The sequence below is a fragment of the Hesperophylax consimilis genome, chromosome 19 (assembly GCF_061612785.1).
Source record: "Hesperophylax consimilis isolate HC1 chromosome 19, BYU_Hcon_1.0, whole genome shotgun sequence".
NCBI lineage: Eukaryota > Metazoa > Arthropoda > Insecta > Trichoptera > Limnephilidae > Hesperophylax > Hesperophylax consimilis.
The window spans coordinates 4,065,953-4,086,697 of record NC_142854.1 but is presented as its reverse complement, the minus strand read 5'-3'; the positions used below and the strand labels follow the sequence as shown (position 1 = coordinate 4,086,697).

The following is a 20,745-nucleotide window of genomic DNA, read 5'->3' as shown; positions in this document are numbered from 1 at the left end:
TATTTCCCCTGTCTTCACACTGCGCAGACAGGGGCGCTCTTGTTGGGTGTACAAGAATTTGAAAGTTTAATGAATTGTTTAAGTTCTGTGAAACAACTGGCCCTTAGTCTACTTATTTTTCGATTCAATACACAAAGCCCGTAGTCCCACTGGCTCAGTATCGGTACCGAATCGACAAAATCCGAAGACCCTGTGCAGAAAAATTCTACTATGGCTGCGCTGCAAACTGTAATGAACCTTACTTTTCGGTCTCCGGTTTTTGTCGATTCGGTATCGACACCTAACCCGTGGGACGACAGGATTAATTTCACGTTTTTCAACTGCCTGCACTACTGAAACTTGATACCCCGCATAAAATAGTTTTTGAATTTTTTAAACCGTATATTTTAAGTACTTACACAGTTTAGAATCATTGCACAGCCGTAAATTATTAAAAAAAATAACTGATCCTCAACAACCAAGGGAACATTATTAAATCGGTTAAAATATAACCACTTCATAACAAATTCACGTTACAAGTGAAAACCTTTTCAAGCGACTGTTTTGAATGGTACTAACTTTAAAATAACCCTTTTTACAGAACTCCAATATTTAACGGAACGCCGTCAAAACTGCACATGTGAAACAAAACGTCAAATTTAAGAAATCAAGTGAACTTGAACTCGACGCAAGGCAACTCTTTACCGTAAGTGAATTTTGTAGGTTATTTTATAAGACATAATATTTACTCAGGTCAGCGTTTCATAACAGTTAAATTAGACACATTATATCACGAGAGAATTGATTTGCCTTTGATTCTGAACAGTGTCAGTTCTTGACAGTTTTAAGTTCATTGGCATTAATACATGATTGTATAAATACGTCTGAATAATAAACGGTATACTTTGTATTCCGATACAAGCTGAACGAAATCGATCGCCCTGTGATTGACTGCATTTTCTGAATTAACGTATTCGCAATTCGGCTGGTAAACCATCAATACCTCAAGGAAGGATCTGATTGTGTGCTCAATTTAGTCAGCAGTTTTCAGAAACGTACGTAAAATTAGATGTTTGAATTAGTTTCAATAAAACAGTGATGACTTAATACTGATAGACAATATGAATATTCGTGGAAATAATGTCTCTTTTATTCTGTGCATTTAATGGTAGCTGTGCAATTTTTAGTTTTAAATTAAATCGTTATTAGTCTGCAGAATTGATATTCGTATAATTTCCAAATTGATTAATGGAAAATATTTTTCTGATAAATAGTATTTATCATTTGCTTACAAGTGAGATAGTTTGTGGTTTATTTGCTATCATTATTAGTGATTCTTATCCTACAACTGTTTTAGGTATAAGTGTTTTTAACCCTTAGGACATAACCAACTATAATAGCAGTTCAGTAAAATCATGACTACCTTCAGGTGCACTGCAATGTGTATAGAGCTAGGTTTTACAAGTTTTGAACGCATTTCAATATTGTCCATGAAAATTCCTAAGTAAAACGTTGACATTGTAGATGCCTGTCAATTATTTCAAATATAATTTTCAATATTATATTTGGCTTTAAGATATTTACAAAATATTAGCCGTCTTCTAAGGCTTAAGTCTATGCACCTCGGCGTGTAACATTCGGAATCAGGCACTAGAGTAATGCAAAAAAACATAGCAAAAATCAGGCACAAAAATTAAAATGTATACATTACAATATGATCATTGTCTAAAGAACTTCATTTGTCACATTATTATAAATGCTATGTTAGCTAATATTTTTAATATGCATCTATTGAAGTATAAATCTGTACTAATAAAAAAAAATTGCAGTGCTTATTTTAACAGGTTTTTTGTTTGTGTTTCTTCTTCGTTTCTTTCATTAACTTTGTACTAGTGTGTATTCTTTTTTCCTCCGTCTTGTTAAATCTTATGATTGATTATTCTTTTCTTTCTGTATTGTCAATAACCATCACATATGTAAATGACACTTGTGCCATTAATTCTAAACAAATAAATAATACAATAAAACCAAATCCGAAAAGGGTGAGCAGGAGATTTTGCACATAAGGCCCCGTAGTAACCATTCAAAGATGGTTTGAAAGGGAGATATGAATGAAATTAAAAAAAATAATTATAATAATTAAGCGAAAATGGTGAAAATATTTAATAAAACACAACTCGTTTGAAATAGAGCAAAAACCTCTCGAAAAATGCTTTAGTTACAGTGAATCTTTTCATGCCTGTGGCATATTCTAGAGCTACTCGTTCTAAAACCCTCTTTAATTGTAACAATTCTAAGACTGAACATTTCAAACACTCGCTTGTACCTAATCTACATGAAATTAGTAATAGGTACGCAGATGTAGCGGATCTGTTTAACTGCTCAGAAGCTAGGTACAAAAAGGCTTTAATATCATATCTTTTAAATCATGACCAATAAAATGTAAGTCTACTCATACTTACGTAAAAAGTCAAATAAATATGTATATAAAATGAACTGCCTGGGGCAACTGAGGAAACTTGGGCCAATAATAATATTCAATTCGGTGAACCAACAGCTTGATTGGCACTTACCTACTTTCAACCAAAACCTGAAAATAAATGCATTCATTTTAGCTATTGTAATATATTATATCATGTATCTATACTATCATATATTTTAATCAATACTAATCTAACCTAGTCTACCTATAAGTTTTGCATGTACTTGTATCTCTAACTTTTTATATCCATCTAGAGTTTTTGTTAATTGTATATTTTCTGATGTCACTGTTTATAATTTATTGTATATGGTATATTTTATACTGCTGATATTAAAATAAATAAATATTAAATAACAGAACAAAATGTGTAATTTAATGTAATTTTCGGAGATTACTTTGCGATTTTTTTCTATCGAGCTAATATCACATAATTAACGCTTCGGCATAACAAATGTGTAGATATTATCTTCAAACTTAAAATTTTAACGAGAAACTTTATATTAAATTTTAAACTAATATTTCTAAGCTATTAAAATTTCTTATCAAAAACCCATGATTTTGCATTAGTCAGCAGTGCATCGCCGTAAGTTATACAGAACAGCAAACCAAATTACATAATAAAACATGCTGATTTGAGTTATTGATATAAAGATAAGCTGAACCTTAATGTGTTCACTATCACCTTTTCCCATTATATTGCCGATATGAACACAAGAATTATAATTTTGTTCTGCGTCATATCCATCATAGCGTGAACAATGATTTTATGAAGTAAAGTGAGAATAAAAAAATTTCACTTAATTGATTATTCACTAGCAGATATTTATTTATTTACACATATTTATTTATTTATTTTATTTAACGCCCAGAGGGTTTTTACATTTTTGGTAGTATAATTTTAATTTGACAGATACTTTGAAACATAAAAAAAAGAATAAAATTACATTTGATAAAAGCTATGCAACAAGTCATACAAACACAAGAAACAAAAACAGAAAATTACAGCTATTTGTAGGTTTACATGATGTGTTTAGGAGTATTGTTGAAATAAATGTTTTAAATGATCCACAAAACTTTGCCAAGTTGGTATTGAATATGTCAACATCACCCAAGTAATGATTTCCCATGGTGTGAAGTCGTTGTATCGGAGAGTGGGCAATGTAGTTACGCTTATGTGTGCTGCTGTAGAATATTGTATTTTGTCGTGTTGTTAAGTATGTTTTAAATATGTTTTTTTATTTTTATTTTTCACATATGTTTTAGAGCCGCCCCCTCCTCTATAGTTTTTGAACTCATAAGTTCAAAGTGTCCTCATTCCAAACTGTACGGAAATATGGGTAAATATACAGAAAATAAGAAACACACATTTTATTTTAATGACACTTTTTGTCAGTTTATAATAAGAATGAGAAGTAAATATTTCAGTTTCCGGAAATTGAAGATAATGTATTTTAATTGTAGTTCTTTTATAAAATTAAAATCGATTGTTCACTCGGCGGCCATTGTTATTGATGCAAAAGTTTTAAGGTTAGTTTTTACTTCTCTTATTTATTATTTTTTAATGATTAACTAATGTTTATAAGACAAGGTTTTATGCATAGCACAAAGGATAACAAATAATTATAAGCAATAATTAGTCGCCTGAGATATCAATACAAATTGAAAATATATCCCGAGTAAAAATAAATGTCGCCAACGGGAATTGAACCTGTGCCTTCTAACATGCGTAATTGGTAACTGGTCTTTCTCTCAGGAATGATATATTTAATTTAAGGGTATGAAAGCTTAAAAAGGTGAGTTTTAGTTTAGACCTGAATTCTGTTCTGGACTTGTTATGGATCTTAGTTCCGGAGGGAGTTTATTCCAAGCCACCAAACTATTTGTGGCTTGGAATTAGTATTTGGCATGCGCTTAGGTTCCATCAGTCTGCCTACAGCTGCTGATCTTCTAATTATTTCACTATGCGCTCTCCAAAAGCTTACGTGTATATATCTTTGTTTACAATTTTGATATAACACGGCCAACAAAGTGTAATGCTAATATCCATTCTTATTACAATTGTAGATTTTTCAACTCAATAATAGTGTAGAAATAACAGTACAATAATCTATCACTGATTTGCCATTCCATAAACCAGGCCAATGTCCAATTAGTGACAGTGGCGGATTATAGTACTAAATATTAAAAGAATTAAAACAGAACTATTTCTTAAAAACAGACAAACATCACTATCGTTCTTTTGTAAAATTTCCATACTTTGGTTTAAAGTTAAGTTGTCGTGTTTACGTTTGTCGGAAGACTCTATTTTGTAAACTTATTCACATGCGACAATTGCCAGAATACACCAAACCAGAACTAACTGAAATGTCCTAAAATAACAATAATGAACCCTAGTGATTGGTAAAATGGTCAGCTAGACGGCGGTATAGTAACCGAATGTGTAAGAGTAAGGTAACCCAACCCGCCAGTGTACTTGGCTTGGCGCCTTGGAGTCTAGGCACGCAACGGATTAATGAATTTGACATACGAAAACCGGCCAAAACCAAAACCGGCCCAAAGAGTGCTGTATAAGGGTTAAATAACGGCAGATAACAGTTGTTGTCGGATAATAGAGCGGCAGATTACTGAGAGAGTGCTGTATAAGGGTTAAATAACGGCAGATAACAGTTGTTGTCGGATAATAGAGCGGCAGATTACTGAGAGAGTGCTGTATAAGGGTTAAATAACGGCAGATAACAGTTGTTGTCGGATAATAAAGCTGCAGATTACTGATAGAGTGCTGTATAAGGGTTAAATAACGGCAGATAACAGTTGTTGTCGGATAATAGAGCGGCAGATTACTGAGAGAGTGCTGTATAAGGGTTAAATAACGGCAGATAACGGTTATTGTCGGATAATAGAGCGGCAGATTACTGAGAGAGTGCTGTATAAGGGTTAAATAACGGCAGATAACAGTTGTTGTCGGATAATAGAGCGGCAGATTACTGAGAGAGTGCTGTATAAGGTTTAAATAACGGCAGATAACGGTAGGGGTTAAAACAAATTTTCCTCTTAAAATTTTTTCATTTAAATAAATGTTCTTGAAGAAGAAGATAATACTAATAAATCTAAACAAAACATGAACCAGAACAAGACATAACAAATAAAAAGATAACGGTCACAACTAGGAATTGAACTCACTCATCTCTCACGATTACGTTTGCAATGACGCAATCACAAACTAGCGCTAACGAACGACGACTAAGCGTCGCTGTGTTACATTGTCACGCGCATGCATGTGTCTATAGCTTGTGCTATCGCCGCAAGCATTTTGCTATGCCCGCTCCTCTCGCAGCAAAGCGCCTCGCTCGCATAACACATTGCTTGCGTTCCACACCAATTAAACAATACCTGTGCCGCGGCACACACTTTGTCGAACACTGACATAGATAGTGTCTCTGTTAAACATATCTGATTTTTAAAAATTTATTATTTTGTTATGTAGATGGCTCAGAAGTTCAAAGCGTCCAACATACTGCAGAGTGGCTACTTCCACTCCACCCTGCGCCTCTGGCAGCAGAGGGATGTCGGCATTCAGCCCCACAATCTTATGCTGCCCATCTTCATCATGTAAGTAAGACTTCATCCAAACTTCACTTGTTTGCTTTTTAACCTCACTTTTCTATCCATTCATTCTTGTCACGCTCGGATCCTCACCAATTTTAACTAAGTTTCAAGATTAATGTTGGGAAGTACAGTGCAATCTCTATATTCATCAGATTCAAAATTCTTTTTTAATGACAAAAGCTTGCGTATTCATCAGTATTTTCTTTATTCGTCACATCCACCGCCCGGTATTGTGCTGCAAACGCTAGAATCAGATACAAGAACTGTTGTAGATTCATAAAGAACAAGCAGCCGAAACAATGGAGAAACTTAACAATAATAATTCCACTTTTTTTTAGAAGTTCCCTCGATATTCATATTTTAAATTGTTATCTGATATTTAATGATTCCCCTCGGCCGGGAGATCTGTCTGTCTTCGACCTCATGTGTAGCGACATATTTAGTAGTGAGAGTCCTACTTATTACAGACACACAACTGTTGCATGCGGCAGTTGGTGCACTACTATAAATTCTGTACCACTACACGAAAGATGAATAAAAACGGAGGAAATTTCATTTGTTGCGGAAGGGTCAAGTAAAGGCTCCATACTTAACACTGGCATTAAAGATGAAAATGATGTCTACTTGAACCAATACAAATACAACGGCGTCCATGGTCGAGGGGTAAGGCTCTCGACAAGTCATTTTTATTTGTTTAATTTCACTATTTATTAATTAAAAATAATATACAGGGTTTTCCAATAAGAGGTGTTATCTTGAATAGCCCGCTATTTCGGTAGATGTTACTTTTGAAGCTGTCATTTTTTGACATTTGACAAGTAGAAACTACGTCATTAATAAAAATGGAACGTTACACGCTTCAACAACGCATTGGAATTATTAAAATACACTTGAGTGAATCAAATGCAAATCATCTTGAGTGATGAGGCCCATTTCCACCTCGGTGGCTTCGTCAACAAGCAAAATTGTCGCATCTGGGGCTCGGAAAACCCAAGAGTTATTGTTGAAAAGCCTCTCTATCCTCAACGTGTGACTGACAGGGGGTGCGGTTTATGGTCCGGCGGAGTCATTGGACCTTACTTTTTCGAAAATGAGGCTGGAGCAACAGTTACGGTGAATGGATTGCGCTATAGAGAGATGATTAATGATTTTTTATGACCGGAATTGGATGGTATTGATCTGGACAACATTTACTTTCAAAAAGACGGCGCTACGTGCCACACAAGCAACGAAACCATTGATCTTTTACGATTGAATATCAAAATAACACCTCTTATTGGAAAACCCTGTACAATATATTTGCGGCACTTTTCAGAGTGAAAGATACTCTCAGTATCGCCCTGGTGTAAGACCATTCAGAATTGAAACTTTACTTGAAATGGCTACATTACAGTTGGGAGCAGTTGGAACTCTTGTGCGGTATTCACCTTAGTAAAAAATATGATTGAAAAGTGGCATACAAATGTTGCCACAGTCAACATAAACATAAATGCGTTTGACGATAATGTGTTGATTATTATTTAAAAAAAATATAATTATATAAAAAAAATAAAAAATAAAATGTGTTTGATTACTTCGGGAAAGTTTTAAAAAGTAAACAGAAACAGACAAAATTAGACAACAGTTATTTCTTAAATCGAGTATTACTGAATCATCAGAGATGTACGAAGATACTAACAATAATAGTTACTCCAAGGAGTAAGACAGACATAATTGCGTATTAATAATGTTTGTTTCTATTCAGTGACAGAGACATACTCAGTTATTAATGTTGTCCCTGATAGAGATGAGGACGACACCATGGAGCTGATTCCGAGCATGCCCAATGTGTACCGCTATGGCATAAACCAGCTGGTGGAGGCGCTGCGACTCCTCGTAGACATGGGGCTCATGTCAGTGCTCCTCTTCTGCACACCCGTCAACATTGAAAAGGTAAATATAATTGTCAACGTTTCCATTTGATAGATTGTTCAGAACCTTCATCGTTCGTAAGCATTTCTCAAATTAAAACAGGACTGCTAATCTCAGTCGATAATAGAAACAAGTGAGATGTGCCATGATTCATTATTAGTTATAAACCATTCACACAATTGGTGTCACCTACATCCTTCATCCATGCTACTGCAAATCACAATTACGCACAGTAGTGTCCGATTTGTTTCCAAGTGCACACCAAAAGCATAACTTTCTTTGGTTCTGCAGCTTTGTTAGTTTGCACAGTATGGTCGTAGCTTGGCGATAGTCGGCACGCTTCCACGCCATAATCTCTCTTTATTTCTATTTAAGTTTGAACCAAGGATCAAAGAAAAATCGGCAGAATCATTTTGTCTGAAGTTGAGACAATTTTTTTTTTTCGTAGGACGATCGTGGATCGTTTGCGGACCACCCTGACAACCCCGTGATGCGTGCACTGCCCCTGCTGCGAGAGAAGTTCCCCCACCTGGTAATCGCCTGCGACGTATGCCTGTGTGCGTACACCTCGCACGGCCACTGCGGCATACTCAAGGCTGACGGCTCCATCGACCACCCGCCCTCCACGAGGAGGATCGCCGAGGTTGCCACCGCCTACGGGAGAGCGGGTGAGGACTTATACTACTTGTCTTTATGTGAAATTCCCTCTTTTGAAGATCAGCAATGAGGTAAAGATTCGAGAAGAAAGATTCATTAATTATCATTCATTTTACTGAGCAGAAGTTTTATCTTGTAAATACTATACTGCGTCAGAATTGCAGCATTTATATATTTCTTTATTAATCTTAATCCTTACCACTTATTTGTCAGTTGCCAGCCGACTTCACTATTTGTACGCTACAACTCAGTTGTCGGCTGGCGGCCGACAAGACAAGTCGTGCGCACGCAGTGTATTTTCGTGGGCAAAACTTGACAAGTGACGTTGTTTGTTGTGATTATTCGATAAAAAAACATTTAAATTCACGTTTTTATAAGATTTTGACTGTTTTCCGTTTTTATTTTACTATAAAATAACCTTTGCAAATTCACATAACCTAAAATGGCGGGAACTTTGCGTGATATGGCATCTGAATACTCAGTGTTTTCGGAAGATGAATGTTATGAAAGTGACAGTGAGATGCAGAGGAGCGATTAGAGAACAATTAGAAAAACAATTTTATTTTTTATTTTATTTTATTATAAGAACTTGTTGAACATTTATACATATTTGTGATAATTCATCCGCCATGCTAGGGATGTCCCTGTGTCCATTGATGTATTATACTAGATTAGCCCTGTGTAGTTAAATTAATTTAAAAAATAACGCCACGTAGCGTACGTCACAAATATGGAGATGAACTTAACAACCCAACTCTGTTTAAACTCCTTGTACAAGCGTTCAAACTCGAAAGAGAAACCATGGAGAATTTGTTGTCAAAGGTGTTGTAATATGGACATAATTCAAATTTAAATATTTGGAACTGCGTTATTTTTGTGATTGAAAAAATGAACCTGCCCAGCATAGCTGGGAAGCAAAATAGCTTACTCTAGACCAAAAAAAGGTAAAACGCAATGCACAGTGCCCATTTCGCATTGCGACACAGTGCGTAGGCCTTTTCATAAATGTGCACGTGAACCAAACCAAAATTGTGTTGGGGTTATTTTTAAATGAATATGCCGTGTCTAGTCTAATTTAGTCTATGCCTGTGGCCAATTAAATTAAATTGCCAAACTGGACAAAGGTTCTAAAGACTGTACTGTATGCAGTGACAGAACGATTCCAGGGAGAAGACGCGAAATAGTTTGCTTTTGTGAGACCTGGTCCAGAAAACCTGGTCTCCATCCTGGAGAATGTTTTAAAAAGTACCATACTATGCACAAATATAAGAATTCCATAATGTTTTCTGTAAACTGTTTTTTATTTGAAGGATAAATTATAACGAATGAATTTTTAACGATTTTTTTTGTAACTGCCTATCAATAAATTAATATTTTGCCATTATGTATTTAAATTAGAGTTGGCTGACAAAAAATAATGGAGTGGTAAGGGTTAATAAGATACAATTATCCTCTTGTTCGCCAAACTATCCTTAATGATTCTGTTTAAAAAATAATTTCTCTGAATATAACTAGCTATTCTGGGGAAACTACTTATCGCGGATTATATTTTAATTATATTATAATTTCACATAAATTCCTAAGACACATTAATTTTAAACTCGGTATTCCCATTGAAAATATAAATTATAATTACTTGATGAAAAATCTAAATTTATTAAAACTCTCAGATCGAAGAATTATATCCGACTTAATATTTATGTTTAAAATTGTAAATGGTAGTATAGACAGTCCTGATTTAATTAACCTCATTGAATTTCATATACCCACGAGAGCTACTCGTTCTAAAATTTTGTTTAAATGCAACAATATCAGGACTGAGTATTCCAAACACTCGCTTGTACCTAGGTTGCATGAAGTTAGTAATAGATACGCAGATGCGGCAGATCTATTTAACTGCACGCAAGGTAGGTACAAGAGGGCTATGCTATCAAATCTTTTCAATCAATATTAATTTAATCTAATTCTACCTTATTTGCACTATAGAAACTTATGTACTTGTATCTCTTGTTTACTTACTTTCTAATGTCATTTCACATTCAAATGCCACATATATTTGTAATTCTTTTTTTAAAATATTTCTACGATTTTAACTGTGACATGTTATCATTGTTTATGGTATATTTATACCGTTGATATTAAATAAATAAATTATATACAGTTTTTATAAAAATGTAAACACATTTTCTGGTAAGACCTCGATTAGAAATTACTAATTGGACTTATTACACGTATGTATTATATAATATTATATTTTTCAGGTGCCCACATTGTAGCTCCGTCGGACATGATGGATAATAGAATAAGTGCCATCAAAACTATGTTCCTGGAGCACAACCTGCATACTCAGGTAAACCATGTTAATAGCTACAAACTTCCCATCTCCTAGAACAATGGCTCTCATCACTAAATACATAGATAATATATACACTATAGTTGAAAATTATGCCACAGGAGAAGGGTTCAGACCAATTTACAGAGCTCCGTAATTACGCGACTGTCATCTGTCAAAGTGACAGCTCCCATACAAAGAAATGATATTCCGCGGCAGTCCCCCAATTGATCTGACCCCCCTCTCCTCATGAAAATCATAGTGTGTCAGCCCAACAAATAATACTCACAGCCATGCCCAATTTATGCACGCATAAAATAGCGTAATGTGTCTAATGCTTAAATCATGAACCTCAATGTCCTGGATGGAGCTATTTGAGAACAATTTGAAGCCGCGGGGTGAGGGGGAAGACAAGACAAAAATAAAATTATTATAGTTCATTATGCACCACCTTGCATACAAATCATGTCATACAAGATGGCTGCCATACAATTTTCTCTCATCCTAAATTTAGCGTAAATGCCATTCATACAGAATCGCACTAATGCTCTGTCCAGGGCTTTTTAGGTCCATGGCATTAATGGACTAATATTTTTTCATGTTAGCCAACTTAATTATTAATCAGAACCTAAACAAATATAAATAAAAGATAAATTAAATACAATATTTGTCTTAACTCTAACATTGACATTTTTTCGGATTCACTGCCCAAATTCAAACGTGACATCATGTCAATAATTTAAACTATTCAATGGGCATACATACATTACACATGTCACACACACACCTATAAACTACACAAGTCACCTGGTAATTAATGAATAAACATACCACTTAGTAGACATTACAAGGAAACATATCATAGGTACACAACATGAAGTATCTTATTCCTGTATATTGTTTCAACTCTGTAAATCATGTACTGTTTGTTTCTATAATATAAAATAAAATAAAAAATAAATAAAATTATGCAGAAACATACAGTAATTTATTAATAATAAAAAATTATTCCTAAAATAGCAATTAGATTGTACTTCTGAAAACATCTAAACAAAAAAATTTATTTTATTTTTTGGAATAACTTTATTGAGTAAAACCTCAACTTGTAAATTTAATTATTGAAGACAATATTAGCGATTTCTAAATGAAAATCTGATACAGAAAAATCAGAAAAGGATACGGTCACATCTAGGACTCGAACCCAGGACCCTTGTCTTTCCGGGACACCGCTCTACCACTGAGCTAATGGGACCCTATCCCCTTCGGTCACTTTTAACTGTATCATACTTCGAATAAGAACTACCAATGATGTCTTCATTTTTTCACCGGATATTATTTATTGTTGTAATCGAGAACGACGACAAGTCACCGACATTATCGATAAAACCTTCATCAATGAGTTGGTATTGCTTTAGAGTTACTTTCCCCGAATACCCTATAATATTAATTATACATCCAACTCCAGTGAAATAGTGGTAATATCAACAACTCCAGCCGTTAGAGGGAGCTAGTGTAACTTATTGACTTTGACATTATTTTCAATGGCGGCAAATAGAATTTATTTAGTACTTGGTGGTGGTGTTTTGTGCTTTCTAATTTGCATTTTGATCAATATTGATAAAAAATAAAAATAAAGTTCTAAAATTTAGGTTCCCTGGTTCAGTTTATGAACAAATAACAAAAACACTCCCAAGGCTTTTTACAAGATGCCAAAAAACTTCGACAGATTATAGTTGGTGAAACGATTTCGTTAAATCATAGCAAATCAAATATTCTTGATTACGTAAAATATGGATTACACCATGAAAATATAATTATAAAATTTTTAAAGATTCAGTAAAACTCTGTTAGGTTCATGTAGCATTCTGTGTTCATATTGAAGTTATAAATCATTGTCAAAGTTGATGTTCAAAACACATAATTTTATTTTATTTTTATGTGATACCTCACAAGAGCGCCCCTGTCTGTACAGTGTAAAGGCTGGGAGGTATGCCGTCACCCGGCTGGGCAGCGTTGTGAGGCGGGCAGAGTAGGGGATGTAGGGAGGGATTCATTAATGCGGGTCTTGATGAGACCCGGATTATAGAAAGGAAAACAAATGCCGGTAGCTTGTTCCACATACGAGCCGACATACACAGAAGAGTCAAAGAAACGACCCATTCTCGTGAACCTAAAATACACTGTGAACAAGTGTTCCGCTAGTGTCTGTCGAGTTTCATGCACGTGCACCGGTATCAATGCTGCTAGCTCCTTAGAGTAGACTCCATTAAAATACCTGAAGAACGGACTCAGCATGCCCTATTAACTCAGCATGATCTATTAACAATATGAAAGTTGTGCTCAAATTTTATGCCAAACGCGATGCCATCTCGGCCACTGACCGGTCTATATATTATTTATCTTTTCCGATTTTATGTCCGGGTTAAATCTTCCCCATAGGAAAAACTAAACCCTTCCACACACTTTTCCACAAATGATCATCTAGTCAATCAACATTATGCAAGTGCATTATATAAGCAAAATAAATACAAAACAATACAAGAACAACACGTCAACTCACCAGAGATCAAATGGGAAAATAATTCACCGACTCCAGATATTTTCATATCAGAGGGTTCGGCTTGGTAGATCTCCTAACAGGGCCTATAAATCCTACTGATCCCAAATATTTAAAAAATCTTTCGTTATCCTACATGTATTTAAAATGACTGATTTTTGCATTTTTATATATAAATTTTTTGATAGATCTAATACGCCCAAATTTTGAATGAGAGAGCTAGGTATAATGCCAGTAGCCGAAATAACGAATGGTAATATTTTTATAGTTTGAGAATGCCAAATTCTTTTTATCTCATTTTATATATAAATATTTATACATATATTTCATATTAATATATGCATTATATATATTTTTTAATATTTTAATATTATTAAATACTAGCTGATATGTACCCGGTGTTGCTGGGGTTATCCTTAGGAGATAGTCATATACCATCATGGACTTTCCTGTAGGCCTTTATAAGATGTACAATTCCATAGTACATTATTTTGATGTATTTCATAAGGTTTAGTCAGCGTTAGCAATGTAGGCCCCCGAAATTTTTTTTTTTTTTTACGATTACAAAACGTCGACCTTCTCTACTTTCTATAAGTATAATATGCATGTGTTATACATATAAACCTTCCGGAAGAAATTCTCTAAATGATTGTGAAATACCTATCAAAATCCGTTGGGTAGTTTAGCAAAACTAAGCGCACAAACTGACAGACGCGGATAGCGACTTTATTTTATACTATATCACGATTATCATTCTAAACCATCAAAGATAAAGTTAATAGCCGCTAATATTAATATTTTTTTAATGTATGGGCAAAAAAAGCAGTAAGGTCGTACGTGGGTTATTGATTTCTATAATTTATTTATGTAAAATAAAGAAAAATTCATTAAAACGTATGATAGAAAACCAAGGCGCACAACTCAGGCGGTAGTGTAGCAGGTTGCCATCAGAAATGTATGTGAAACGTCAAAAGTTAGAGTTGTACCCTGCAATATTATTAATATTATATGCTTTCCCCAACTTTTGCAGAAAATATGTACATTTTATTTTTGTTTCCCTTGTGTTAGGTGTCGGTGCTGTCCTACTCGTGCAAGTTTGCCTCGGCGCTTTACGGACCCTTCCGGGAGGCGGCCAATGCAGCCCCCGTATTCGGGAATAGGAAGTGCTATCAGTTGCCCCCCGGCAGTTCGGGACTGGCTGCCAGAGCTGCTGTAAGTTACTGCAGGATTTACTTCCATCAATCATTTTCACCACATTTTTTCTACCTAAACACCAAATGCATAACTTTAATTGCATAACCTCTTTGATAATCCGTGTAGTTTGGTCGTAGCTCAGCAAAAGTCACTTTTACTAACCCTCTCGTAAGTACGCCAAAATTATTGAAATAGGGCGTGAAAATCCCACTGACTCCGGGCAGTATATGTAATCACACTAAAAAATCATGATCATTCTCGAGGGTGGCTCGGTAATATGGGGACCCAAAGCTGCCCTATACTCTAATGATGAAGAGAAGGTGCAAAAAAGTTTATGCGAAACCTTCATATGTGAGAGTTTGTGTACTACCTTCTGTTGTATCCCCCGTACTTTCTCGCTGCAATGCTGGGACTATATCGTCAGAGATACAAGCTGCTCAACCGACACATTTAAAATCCTGATTTTCTGGAACATTACACTTCATGTCCCCGATAACTTCACCGGAGCTAGGCAGCACAGGTTTTTATATTTTTCCAAGAGGGAGGACCAACCTACCAATGATCATGCTTTTGGGAAGAATGACTACACTCTTGAACCAGCTTTCTTCTGAGATAAGACATTTTTCAGTTAAACTTCAGTGACTTATTTTTTAACACAAGGCGTATGTTATAAATAGTAGCAAAATGTAATTGGATGCACTGTTTATAGAATAAATATAAATTAAATACTTAAAACAATCAGTACTCAATTTAAATATTTAATTATGTATTCAAATGAATTTAATATTTACATTTTATTATTTAATATTCAGTGAGAAAACACAAAAAAATTACTCCTTATTAAATTATTATTCATTGCCAATAGTGATGGTATAATCTTTATAGAAATCCTTCAAAATTTTGGATGTTATCTCATGGTCAGCCCTTCCATATCCCGTAGATTCTCCATAAACTAGAATCTTCTTTTCAGCAGGATCGTGGTTCATCTTCCCTCCTCCTAAGCAAGCACATTTAAACGGAAAAAGCGTATTCTGGACTTCCTCGAAGATATCTGTATGCCATTTAGCCCGCTGATAACCTCTGACGATTGTAATATTCGGTTCTTCACCATTTCCCTCATCTTTTTCTTGTACTTTTATCAGAATGTATTTGAATACTCCATTATTGTCAATGTCTACAAGAGGGATCTTTTTTAATTCTAGTCCCATTGTTAAAACAGTGTTAAATAGTCTACGGATAATTTTGATTTCTTTAAATGTCTTGTTTGTGAAGAGAATGTAGCTTTATTTATTGTTCTTGTAATGGCAGTATCTAGTACAGAAAATTTTCTAATTTGACAGTTCTATTTGTAGGTTAAGTATGTCAACAAGAAGACAACTTGAAACTATTTAATAAAAGAATTATTAATTTGGCAGGTACCTGCCAACATAATTTTAAAACTTAGATAGCTGGCAACCCATGGATTATAATATTATGTTTTTAAAAATAACATTATGCATGTCACATGCACTTATTTTTTATAATTCGTGATTTGTATTTCGAATAATAATGGAAACAACAATGTAATATCAAATCATATCTAAAATATAATAAAATGTGAAATAGTATAAATAGTAAATATTCTCTTATCAATCAATTTTAATTGGCAATAATGATTCTTCTTTTGAGTAGTTGACACATGATTATATATTTTTTTAAATTATTTTTATTTATTGACTAAGCGTTGCTAAATCCTGTTTTACCTCAACCGTTCTGCATTTCTTCTCTCTGAAAATGTGTTTGTACGTTCCGTTTCAAGATGGTGACCATTTTAATGGTTCATGTAGAAATTTTGAAAAAAGAATTGTCTTTTAGATAGGAACATTTCTTTGGACAAATTTGTATAATTCCTTATTTGAAATTTAAAATGTTACATAAAATGAAATGGTTTATAATGAAGTAGGTAGGTATAAGCAGGTACCTACTTACAAATATTATGATTGTAGATTAATTAGATAATTTGGATTTGATTTAAGGCTCGAGATGTGGAAGAAGGAGCTGACATGCTGATGGTGAAGCCAGGTCTCCCGTATCTGGACATCATCCGCCAGACCAAAGACAATCATCCCAACTATCCACTCTTCGCTTACCAGGTCATCATTGCTTATTCATTGACTTGTAGCAAAGTTGTTCTAATTAGAAGCTAGCAATCCACAATGTAGTGAGGCATGGAACTGGCAGAGGAAAGATGAAAGTAATCTGAATGCTGTGCAAATGAGATCCCTGAGGTGTTTGCGTGGTAAAACCATGTGTACATATAAGCCACACATACATATATTATGTATTGTGGCATATAAAGGTATGGTTTTGTGTGTAACTCAAAAACTCTAATTTCGGTGTTACCTAGTTGTAGTAATTACTCTGCAATGTTATGTATGGATTTGAAATTATATTTACATAATACACGGTGTATGGAAACTCATTGTACAAGCGGGAAATGTCAAGTTTGGAGTCTATTTTGCGGTATAACTTTTGTGTACTTTCGTTTTGTGTAAATCAAGTCCGAAGTTAGAATTATTTAGGTCAAATTTGAAAAAAAATCAAATCTAGACTGAGCTCCAAATTGTTTTTTAACCCTTTGCTGAAAAAAAAGAAAAAAATTGAAAAAAAAAAAAGTTATTATGGGTACACATAAAAATTTCACATAGGTGATGTAGATTCAGTTTGACACTGTATGTTAAAATTATCAATGTTCTGTTTTTCTTATTGATTGCGTGTACGCACATATTTCGTAAATGTTTGTGAATTTGTTTATTCCAAAGAGAATGTACAAATCAAATAACGTGACATAAATTTGCCACATTTAAATTTACATATAATTACGCCCGTTGGCATGGACTTTGTGGACTTTGTGGACTTTATGGACTGTGCCACTGCACTGGAATGTGATTTGCTAATAATAATAATAATAATTGGATAATTTGTAGAGCGCCGTTTTTGTGAAAAATCACCTCAAGGGCGCTGTACAATTTATTTCCTAGGATCTACATTTGTTATTTAGAAAAGATACCAAAACATACTTACCTGGCAAGTCACTTCCGACAAACACACTTATATTAAAAAGTTTATGCTTATAAAAGATAGAACTGTACCCAGAGGACACTATATCAAAAAACACTGGTCGTCGCATGATCTTAAGTCTGCTATAGTTTTTATTTTAATTTAAATGTATTTTAACTGTCTTAAAATCCTACAAATTGTTAGTTGTTATCATTTTTATTTATTTATTTTTAATCATTATTTTTATTTATTTTATTTTATTTTTAGTATTTTTTACATTTTTAATTTAAATTGCCGTCAACTGTGAAAGTGGAGGTTTCTGAAATTATGGATACGACTGTCTGAAAAGGTGCGTTTTAAGTTTAGACCTAAATTCTGTCGAGTCTGCGATCATTCTCAAATCATGTGGCAGTCCATTCCAGGCTTTAGGTCCTGACACGGCAAAAGCACGCTCACCGAACTTAGTATCTACTATCTAGGTGTGCGCTTTGGTTCCTTCAACCTTCCGACAGCTGATGACGTTGCTGACCTAAGGGTTGACTGTCGGGAATTGGAATCTTCTGGAATACACAATTCTGATAAATAAGCCGGAGCCATTCTGTTAAGTGACTTAAATACCATCCAGCATACCTTGAACTGGATTCTTTCAGGACATTTGAGCCATTGCAGATTTTTGAGATGCTCTGAAATGTGGGAGTATTTATATACTCCGGTGATAAGCCTTGCCGCGGCGTTGAAAACGGATTGTAATTTGTTGATTTGACATTTGGGGAGACTTGCATATATAAATTAACTGGAATGTAGTAGAATATTTTAGAATGCATTGTGTGTTTTATTATGTTTAATTTTGACACGTTTGTTTTGCAGGTGTCGGGAGAGTACACCATGCTGCAAAGAGCTCAGGAGGAAGGAGATCTTAGAGTTGTTCTGAATGAAATCCTTATGTCCTTTAGACGAGCGGGTAATTAATACATTATATTATCTATGTAATATCATTTTTTTATTTTCAAACAATTTAATGATTTTTTTCTGTTAATTTCTGGTTAAATTGACGGGAAAAGTAGTTAATTTATTCATTTCTATTCTCTTACACACAGTTTACATAATAAGTATAACTTGTACAAAATTTATTAGAAGTGTTTTGTGAACACCTCACTCAGAGAGCCTTTACTGAGGTGTTCGCTTGTCTTAGATAAAGTGTTATTATGCCGTCATAAGTGCAAACACAGCAACCTGAGATTCTCAAGGAGGATACTGTGGTTCCACCCTTGTAGTTCCAGTAGACTGTGTTCGGAATTTGAATGTAACTTAGAGAATCAGCTCCATTTCATCTTTTTTTTTAATATTTGAAAGGTCCCATAGTCGGGAAACATGCCAAACGCACACCCAACATTTGTACACAGTTTACATTTGTGTGGGTTACAGTTTACATGGGTCTTTTCTACGACTCTTTCTTGAGTTCAACAGCTCGGCTGTGGAATGATTTGCCTGCCTCTGTGTTTCTTAGGTCTCTTCAAGACCCATGTTCACTCCTTCCTCTTCGCAAAAAGACCCTCCACACAGCATCCCCAAAAATGACATATGCCCTGAAAGAAATTATTTTCCTCAAGACCTCCTGTGGAGTTAATGTATAAGACAAAAATTGAGATGGCAGTGTTTCAATTTATAAATTACATTTATTTCTTAACTTGGAGGGAATTACATTTATGTCACAGGTTTGTTTTTCAGTATCATTACAATGTTTCAGGGCCATAATTATTTGCTAAACTGTTGAATTTAATACAAAACCGAATAGTTTTTGTCTATTGTGTGTGCAGCAGTTATAGTCGACTAGTAATTCTATTGACTCGGTACATTTTGGATTAGTCAACATTGCGACATGTGTATTATAATATAATATGTTCAACTTTCAAAAAATCATTTACAAATATTGATTTGCTGACATTGATAACGTGGTTCCAACAAATTTGAATAAATAACCACGTTGAGTCAATAAATGATTGTACGTACACTCATAAATAAGTTCATTGTCACCCTCATGAAAGAAAGACTTCTGTTTAGAATCGAAAAGTTTCTTGAAATAGATTCAGCCGTGTTTGGTGAACAGATCTGAATAGCCAGGTACTTCTCCTCTCTTTCTCTTCCCCATCTCCTTTCCCTCCCCACTCCCTTCAGCTCCACAACATACCCCAATTGGGGATGCCATATTTCCACTGGCTCCAGAAGGTCGAGAGCAGTTGAGAATCGTGGGCAGTATTCAAATAGAAAAATTTCCATATTTAAATCAAAAATCAATGCTTGTTTAAAAAAACAACGACATATTGAGCTTTACATACCTGAAGGTAAAAATCATGTTGATACATAACCCCCAGAGGGGGGTTACTAGGGTCCGCCGTATACCGCGGTGCGACCATGTCTCTTAACACCTCGACTCCGGTGATGTGTCTGATTTGACCCAGTGTTTTTTAAATAAAAGATTTTGCCGCAAATATCTCGTTTAGGCTAATTTCCTTTTGTCTATTCTTTCATCAAATATTTACCCACATTTCGACTCAAAAATGATTAAAATCGGACCCGTTTTAAAAAAGTTATTAGAATAATTGTGTATAAAAACACGCAAAAATTCCATTTCTTCTCACTTGAATTCGAGCAGCCGACGAAACAGCATATCTCTTGCTCTGTCCTTCCGTCTTTGTCTCTCACAGTCCCGCGCAGATGTTGTCAACCATTCGGGCACATTTCTAATATTGTGATTTTTGTTTGTGACTTTGTTTAAAAAGCCTTTTAATTTCATCATTTCAGCCGGGTCAATCTGCTGAAATCCCACCATCGCCGCATGTGTTTTATTTTGAACCTCCGGGTATTACGTTTTAATACTCTTTTAATCCTTTCCAGTTACATGCTGATATTTTTTACCATTTTAACCAGACATCGTCCGTCTTTGCCTAGCAGTTAATCATTAAGTTATGCAAAATGGTAATATCTAGC

General features: G+C 34.6%; 1 protein-coding gene and 1 pseudogene across 1 annotated transcript in view; one reads left to right on the top strand and one right to left on the bottom strand.

Moving 5' to 3' along the window:
* The first annotated feature begins 5,945 nt into the window (after positions 1-5,945).
* LOC149414671 (endoplasmic reticulum chaperone BiP) overlaps positions 5,946-20,745 on the top strand; it is a 38,147-nt gene continuing 23,347 nt past the window's right edge. Inside the window, exons 1-7 of the mRNA XM_089643370.1 lie at positions 5,946-6,070; positions 7,852-7,999; positions 8,427-8,646; positions 10,897-10,985; positions 14,593-14,736; positions 16,734-16,850; positions 18,625-18,718. Coding sequence (XP_089499496.1) covers positions 5,946-6,070; positions 7,852-7,999; positions 8,427-8,646; positions 10,897-10,985; positions 14,593-14,736; positions 16,734-16,850; positions 18,625-18,718 — 937 coding nt within the window. The remainder of the gene's footprint in view (positions 6,071-7,851; positions 8,000-8,426; positions 8,647-10,896; positions 10,986-14,592; positions 14,737-16,733; positions 16,851-18,624; positions 18,719-20,745) is intronic.
* On the bottom strand, positions 15,512-16,060 carry LOC149414672 (sex-regulated protein janus-A pseudogene; annotated as a pseudogene).